The sequence below is a fragment of the Mus musculus genome, chromosome 4 (assembly GCF_000001635.26).
Source record: "Mus musculus strain C57BL/6J chromosome 4, GRCm38.p6 C57BL/6J".
NCBI classification, from domain to species: Eukaryota; Metazoa; Chordata; class Mammalia; order Rodentia; family Muridae; genus Mus; species Mus musculus.
This window is the reverse complement of record NC_000070.6, coordinates 143,550,635-143,558,796: the sequence shown is the minus strand read 5'-3', so window position 1 is coordinate 143,558,796 and position 8,162 is coordinate 143,550,635. Positions and strand designations below refer to the sequence as shown.

The following is an 8,162-nucleotide window of genomic DNA, read 5'->3' as shown; positions in this document are numbered from 1 at the left end:
GGCCAGATAGCCTTCTCAATTCTCCATTTAAAAAATACTAAGGATTTTTAGAACACATATTTACTAAACACATAGGGCTACATGCCAAAGGAAGCGCTAGCCTGCTTAGGAAAGAGTCTCCATCATAGCACAGATGCCTTCTCTGAACCAAGGTTCCTGGCATGAGCATCATGTGTTGTGTAACTACTGAGACATCTTTCAGGACCCCTTTAGTGCACGAGTTTTACTTTTGCTCACATTATACTTGGGGAGGGGGTGCTTAGGAGTTTCTCATGTTTTATGGAAATCATCATTCACCTACAGTGCTGGGACTACTACTATATAGTTTTAATTTCATTTTGTGGATACCTGCACTTTACATAGCATACCCACTGTTGAAGGCTCATGGAGGTGAAAGGTCAACTTTGGGAGTAAGTGCTCCCTGCTTCCATCATGTAGGTCTCATGCATGGATCAAAGTCAGACTGGTAAGCTTGGCTACAGTTATGCTTTGCATGGTGAGCAATCTTGGCTACACATATTTTAAAATGAACAAAACAATGAGGAAAAAATACCAAAAGGTGTGGTATTATTATTATTTATTACTACATGATTATTCAGACACAAAGAAACACAATGGCTAGGTTCAGGAATCATGAACAAAATAGAGTTCCCCACTGGACATTTATAATGCAATCCTTCAGGGGAGGACAGAGACTTGTCTATCTCCTAGAGATCTTTATATGTAGGTGGCCAACAGAGCTTGGGAGCCCTAATGAATAGCATCCTACAGTGAAGGTGCCTGCAAGCTGAGCATGGTGGCATTTATCAGTGACTTCAGCATCATGGAGAAGAAAAAAGCATGAGTTCAAGTCCAGCATGGGCTAATATGACACTGTTAAGTAGAAAGAAAGACTGGAAGAATATCCTTTAGAGAGAGAACACACCGTTCCCATCTATTCCTGGACAAATCCACATTTTGAAATGCACAACTGTATGATTCCATTAGTCATTTCTCCTCACACGTCCACTCTAAAGATGTCACAGTCAGCCACTCTGTCTCTAATACATTGATCAATGTCAGAAGACATGTGTTCAGGAACACCTTGATCGTAGACTTGTCCTTAGACTTTCATTTCTCAGTTACCAAACGAATCCTCCTCCTATTTACTGGCAACAATGGCAAAGTCTGGTCTCCAGACCATATGTACAGCGCTGTGAACATATAAGGCATAACTGAGAGGCAAAACAGATAGAGTGGGGCTGCCTAACAGTGCAAAGTATGTTCATGAGCTCAGAAGAAAGCTGGACAATTCTCTCTGGTCTAAGAACAAAACCGGTTTCATAGCACTCCAGAGGAGCAGGATAAAGCTCCATGATCAGCTGGCTTAGGTTGGCTGTGTGATGCAGAAGGTTCGTTAGGACAGGCATGGAGATGTCATTGTCACAGAAGTTGACCTCGATGAGCTGAGAGCACTTATTCAGGGCAGGGATAAAAGCGCTGACCTGAGAGTCTGTCATCCTACAATGTTCTAATTCCAAGGTCTTCAGAGTGTTTGCAACATTTTCTAGGAAAATTCCGAGAGGCACAAGACTCAGATCATGCAAAATGACACCTGCCAAATGCAGATGTTTGAGATGATGGAGACTCTGACACTGGGCAAAGGACTCCATGTCTGACTGTGAGTACTTGCAGAGAGCAATTGACAGGAACTCCAGCGGAGTCTTCAGACACCTAAGGAGAGACTAGAGGGTTAGTTTGGTATAGAGTGACAAGGCTAACCTAGAGTAGGAGAGACCACATGTCCTGAATCAGTGTCACCACAGGATGGCAGCGAGCATCCAGTGCAACCTGTTAGGGTCACCCAACTCAAGTCCCACCATTCTAGGCTGTGACCAGTCACCATCATGATAAGACTTGATCATTATTGTTACATCTGCCATGGCCCCTAGTCTATATGGGAAACAGAAAATGTTTGCTGTGGAATCAGAAAGAACTCTTACTCCTTCCTTACACGAGCAATTCATTCATGTGGCCAGTGAGAAAGTAGAGGCCAGCCAGGTCGAGATGCTGGAGACTGTTGAGTTTGGAGAACTGAGAAATGAACTTGGTGACACTCTTCTCCTTTATGTCTGTTGATGTACATAGAAAAGTGAAGAGTTTCTCGTGGACTAGTGTTAGATGGAGTTTACGAAGATTCTTGATCTGACCAAGGCAAGGTGCAAAGCTTGCCAGTGTGGACAGAGTCCAGTCTATATGCAATTCCAACTCCTCAATGCAATATGGTTGGAAAATCTGCAAGATCTTCCTGACAGTGTGCAAAGGCAATTCCCTAATTTGCATCTTCACACAGCACAGGTTCAGGGAACCTCTTCTCTCCTGTGCCCACTGCAAGAAGTAAGTTTGATGTTCCTCTAGATCAAACTGAAGGCAAAGGTCAGTGACCACCTTTAAACGTCGCCTCAGTGCATAACTATGAGGGCGTGTTGCTTTCTGCTTTTGACACACTGTCTCTGCTGAGCCGTCTCCATCCTCTGGTCCAGCTGAAACATCCCAGAAGTGATGGTGCACATTTCTCAGGTCCAGCACTTGAAGCTTCCTCTTTCTGTGGGTAAAATAGATAGAAATGTAGGAAGATACAAAAGACCAAAAACATTAGCCAGCTTTTTCTAGGCATCTTTCTTGTCAGCTGTTCACTGTTCTGCTCTGTCTCCTACAGATTTAAGTTTCCAGTGCTGGGTCTCCACATAGCAACTCAAGCCTCTGGGCAAGGGCTCTCTGCCTTAACTGCATCTGCAGATCTGCCCTGCTTCCTCCATTTATTACTCTGAACTTCCACTGATCCTGTTTCTATTACTCGGTAGAGACACAGGGCCATGTATCTACATGGGCTCTAAGCTGTACTTCATACTTAATGGACATTTGTTGACAGGATTCAACAACTGTCCAGGACACTGCAGCTCTTCAAGATTATACCAACATAAACCTCTGATCTACTTTGACTCCAATTTCCATGAGCCCAGATGTCCTTCTCCTTACACTTAAATATAAGCCATTTAGCATTACATAGTTCTTGTTTACCTTGGGTGAAAATTTCCTGTCAGCTGCATGTCTACACCATCCAGCACAGCTTGCAATATTGTCATGTCAGGGACGTTCATCAGTGCCCCCACAGGGAGGCAAGGTAAAGGCCAGGCTCCCACCATTTCCTTCAGTATCTTCGTGTGTCTGCCAGTGAAGGCTGCCTTGAAGAGTGGTGGGAACAACTCCCTGGGCAGTTCCTGCAGAGCATTGATGGCCAAGGCTTCATTCTTCGCCAGGCTCTGTACTGCCAAGCTCAGGAGTGTGGGTGGAGCCTGGAAGCTCATCCTGATGAATCTGTACAATGAATAGACCTGTTGAAGCATCCAGAAATACAATTTTCAAGATCGTCTTAGGAATCTTTACATTCCTGCATCAAAGGAACCACCAAAGTGCCAGAATCCCTGCTTTGGCCACATTGTGGAACTCAATGTGTCCTGTTTTAAGATCTGGTGGTTACAAAGCCAAACTCTTATCACTCTCTACATATCGGGTCTCTTATAAGAATCTACATGACTGCACAAATTAACCATTGACACATGAGGTAACTACCACTGGTCCTTGCTCCTCTGAATCTCATTCCTCTTTGGAAAGGGCAAGCAGTCTGATCAGCATCTTTTTGTGGCAAAACATGCATTGTTCACCTTTCTGCCTTTGAAGTGCCTCAAAGAAATGCATTGCCATTGGGTGGTGGTAACACATAACTTTGTTTTCAACACTCAAGAGGCAGAGGCAAAGAGGTCTGTTAGTTTGAGGCCAGCTTAGTCTGCAGAGCTAGTTCTAGGACAGCTAATGCTACAAAAAGGAACCATGTATGGAAAACTAAAAACAAAGCAGGGATGGAAGGAAGGAAGGAAGGAAGGAAGGAAGGAAGAAAGAAAGAAAGAAAGAAAGAAAGAAAGAAAGAAAGAAAGAAAGAAAGAAAGAAAGAAAGAAAGAAAGAAAGAAAGAAAGAAAGAAAGAAAGAAAGAAAGAAAGAAAGAAAAAGTGCCCAAGGGTCTGGTAGGTAACTCAGCCAGACCCTGTCTGAAATGTAAAGCCAAACCAAGACTGATATCTTTCCTCAAAGCAACTCTAAAACCATGACTGAATGAGAGGACCCAGAAAGACTGAGCCTGAGGTGGCCATGCCAGTGCTTGGAGGCTACAAGGAAGGGCATTTCCCATATTATATTGAGGTACAGGAAAAGAAAGGCTTTAGGAAAAACATGTAGATTTGTATACTTTTTAAAATACGGTATTGCATAGAGTGGAGGTTAGAGTGAAATTGAGCACACTTCCAAACCTTTGTAGTCTAAGGTTGCCCCGCCTCACCATGTTCCTAACTGTCACTGGGAGGGTTAGACTATAAGTACCCAAAGAGCTGAAAGGGTTTTCCGCTTTATAGGAGGAACAACAATATAAACTTAATAGTACCCCCAGAAATCCTTGGGACTAAGCCACCAACCAAAGAAAACACATGGAGAGACTCGTGTCTATAGCTGCAATTGTAGCAAAGGATGGCCTAGTTGGTCATCAATGGGAGGAGAGACCCTTGGTCTTGTGAAGGTTCCATGCCCCAGTACAGGAGAATGCCAGGGCCAGGAATCATGAGTGCATGGGTTGGGGAACAGGGGGAGTGGTGAAGAGATAGGGAATTTTCAGAGAGGAAACTAGGAAAGGGGATAAAATTTGAAATGTAAATAAAGAAAATATCTAATATAAAAAGGAATATTCAGTTTTAGCTACAACACCTGGCTAGTGCACTTTGCTTTAAAATACTGCATAGATAACAGGTGTGGTGGTAGGAGCCTCTAATATCAGCACTTCAGAGGAGGAGTAAGGAGGATTCTGGGGATACCTAAGCTACATATTATACTTTCATGCCTGTCCTGGGGAGTAGATTTCAAACAATATATGATAGGAAATGTCTTGATAGAGGTGGTTTGGTAGTGGGGTTTTTGGTGGTTTGAATATGGTTGGGTTTGTCTCCTGGGGTTAAAGATATGTACCACCACTCCTGGGCCTAAGCTTTTCATGATCACTGTTTTTCAAGATATAGATCAAAAGATTGTGTCTTCCAGGCTCAAGATCTGGATGACAAGCGTGCCCTCCATTTCTAGATTATACGTCTTTCCAGATTTAAACTCTAAATTACTCCTTGTTCAACTACAAATACAAATGGTAAGATTAGCTGAGTGGGATCTTGCCCTGAGATCACCACTTCCTTAAGCTCTTTATCTCCTTCAGCACAGGATTAAGTTCCATTTCATGTCCTGGTGTCCCTTTATTATTGCTTGTACATAAATATATATATATATATATATATATATATATATATATATATATATATATATATATTTACATACATATATATTTCCTTTCTAAGCTTTCTATATTTGATTTAAAAAATGTTCTTCATGATAGAAAGCTAGAAGACAAAGTCTATGCTAGCCTTTGCTGATATTTCCTTTGTCAATGCAATTAATCTGATTCTCTTCACTTTAGTCTTAGCCTCAGGCAGTCTCTTCAGACAAAGGCAAAAGACAGCCACATCCTTCACAAAAAACACCACATACTATAATTCTTCTCCACTGAAACCTCTTATGCCAAGTCTGCACAGTTCAAATCCCTCTCAACAACCAACTCGTCCGTATTCCTACTAGGATAGCCTATTAAGCTCCACTGAAAATATTCCGTGATTTTCCAAATCCAAAGGCCTAAATTCCACACTCTTCCAAGCAAAAGCATGGTCAGACATAACACAACAATACCCTGTTAGCAACTTTGGATCTTTAGTTTATGCTGCTGTGAATAGAAACCATGAACAAGGCAACCCTTATCAAAACAACATTTAATTGGGTCTGGCTTACAACTTCAGAGGTTCCATCCATCGTCATCAAAATGGGAGCATGTCAGTGTCCAGGCAGGCATGGTTCAGGAGGAGCTGGAAGTTCTACATCTTCATTTGAAGAACACTTGCAGAAGACTGGCTCCCATGTGGTTAGGAAGAGGGACAAAGGCACATCTCCTAATAGTGCTACTCCCTGGGTCAAGCAAATTTAAATGCCCCCAGGGTTTGATCCCATTAGACCAGTACTCTAATTCTGAGCCACTTTTATAGGTCATCTATTTGATTTTTTTTTAATTTAATGCATAGTCAAGGAATATTTATGCAGCCATGTCCAGCCTGGAACTGGGATTGTCTGTGCTCAGGGCTATAATTTGGTTTTTTCCAGACAGGGTTTCTCTGTATAGCCCTGGCTGTCCTGGAACTCACTTTGTAGACCAGGTTGGCCTTGAACTCAGAAATCTGCCTGTCTCTGCCCCCCCCCCACCAAGTGCTGGGATTAAAGGCGTGCACCAACACTACCGGCTATGACTATAATTCTTGTTCCCAAGTGATGCTGGTGTGTCCTACCTGGATCCCCTCTACAAGTTTTTTGGTTTGGTTTGTTTTGTTTTTTTAATTCCAGTATTACACAATATCATGTCAAACAACCAAGGCTATAATAACACATTACTAAAACTCCAGTTCACAGAGTAGCTGAGACAGGTGGGTTGAAATACAAAACTATTAGTAGTTCACATATCTATGTGTAAGCTACAGTTAGGAGCAAAGTTCAATTCAACCAACTGCAAAGCCTTAATCGATGAAACATAGTTGAAGCAATTCCAAAGGATTTAAACTATAAGCAGATCCTATCTTGAATTGCCTATCTTGAATGAGCCTAGGAGGCTGTCCAGAGCCAGAAGAATCTGAAGATCAAGGCTAGCCTTTCGATTTGGGACACTGTCCCAAAAATACTCAAATGAACCTATTAACATGAAAGTTCCAGTGCAATGTAGGTTTCTCAATAACACCAAACCTAATGTAATCATCACCACCACCACCATCATCATCATTGGAGGGAGAGCAACCAGAATTTGCCCTATTTTATTTTAAGCCCAGCATCTTGAAATGTCCAGACTGTGAGAGGCCTCCTGGTGGAGGAGAGTGATCAGTGACTTACCTGATCAGAAATCCGCATCTATTCTCAGCAGGGTCAGGAAGAAACTGTGCACTCCTGGACTCTGAGTGCCTTAACCCTTTTATACTGCTTTTCTCTCGCACCCACCTTACGTAGCTCCACCCCCTACCCACCCCCAGCACAAGATTCAATCTACTGGATCTTTATGATTGAATTTTTTTTATTCAATCATAGTTATTTGTGTGAACTCAAAAATAAAGTAAAATAGAAAGTGAAGAATGGGGGCTGGAGAGATGGCTCAGTGATTAAGAGCACTGACTGCTCTTCTGGAGGTCCTGAGTTCAAATCCCAGCAACCACATGGTGGTTCACAACCACCTATTATGAGATCTGATGCCTTCTTTGGGTGTGTCTGGAGACAGCTACAGTGTACTTACACATAATAATAAGTAAATGAATCTTTAAAGGAGGAAAGAAAGTGAAGAGCCCACTGATTGAATTGTTCATTGTGTGTTTACATACTCAAATGTGTGAGGGTTTTCGTTTTTTGTGCTTTTTGAGTGTAAATGTGCTATTTATTTCAGTTTCCATGATTCCTTTGCATGTGTATTTCAGTATGTGTGTTTGTTTGAAGTTGACCTCAGTGGTTCACTTCTGACAGAGTAAATCTTTATCATTGAGTTGTCTTACTGGACCCATGTAATTTAATCAGGAAGTTTATTATTTTTGTCAACAATTCACTTATTTTATTGGGGACCTGGTATGGCTTGAGAAAATGGATTATGGGAAGCTCTTCATGTAGATCAAATTGTCCATACACAGAGTAATCCAGCTGCCTTTGCCTCCTGAGTGCTGAGATGATAAGTATGAGGCCTCATGCCTGCATGTTTAAGGTTTTTGTTTTTTAAATAGCCCGGAGTAGCATGTGATCAACTCCTTTCACAAAGCTGGCCAAGAACTTCCTTTGGCCCCTCTGGTTCAACACCCAAGCTGGCTCAACACTAGATCTTCAATATGGTCATGTGAGAAATCAAATCTCAAAGAAATATCTGTCGGTCATTCTGTGATGCTTGCCATCCTGAGAAGTGCCTGAGGGTGGATTGAGTCCCATTCCCTTGTGGTCACTGACTGAAGCAGAAGAACAGCTTAATAGT

General features: G+C 42.2%; 1 protein-coding gene across 1 annotated transcript; it reads right to left on the bottom strand.

The window, feature by feature from the left end:
• Positions 1-560: 560 nt before the first annotated feature.
• On the bottom strand, positions 561-7,097 carry Gm13057 (predicted gene 13057). Its single transcript, NM_001113735.1, has 4 exons — positions 7,052-7,097; positions 3,061-3,374; positions 1,994-2,584; positions 561-1,713 (listed from the first exon to the last, which is right to left on the bottom strand). Exons 1-4 carry the CDS (start codon positions 7,067-7,069, stop codon positions 1,146-1,148), a joined length of 1,491 nt encoding a protein of 496 aa, NP_001107207.1. The 5' UTR covers positions 7,070-7,097; the 3' UTR covers positions 561-1,145.
• Between the last annotated feature and the right edge of the window lie 1,065 nt (positions 7,098-8,162).

Coding starts and splice junctions, on each gene's coding strand:
- Gm13057 (NM_001113735.1), bottom strand. Junction 2,585..3,060: donor ACAGGAAATTTTCACCCAAG/GTAAACAAGAAC, acceptor TTTTACCCACAG/AAAGAGGAAGCTTCAAGTGC. Junction 1,714..1,993: donor CACATGAATGAATTGCTCGT/GTAAGGAAGGAG, acceptor GTCTCTCCTTAG/GTGTCTGAAGACTCCGCTGG.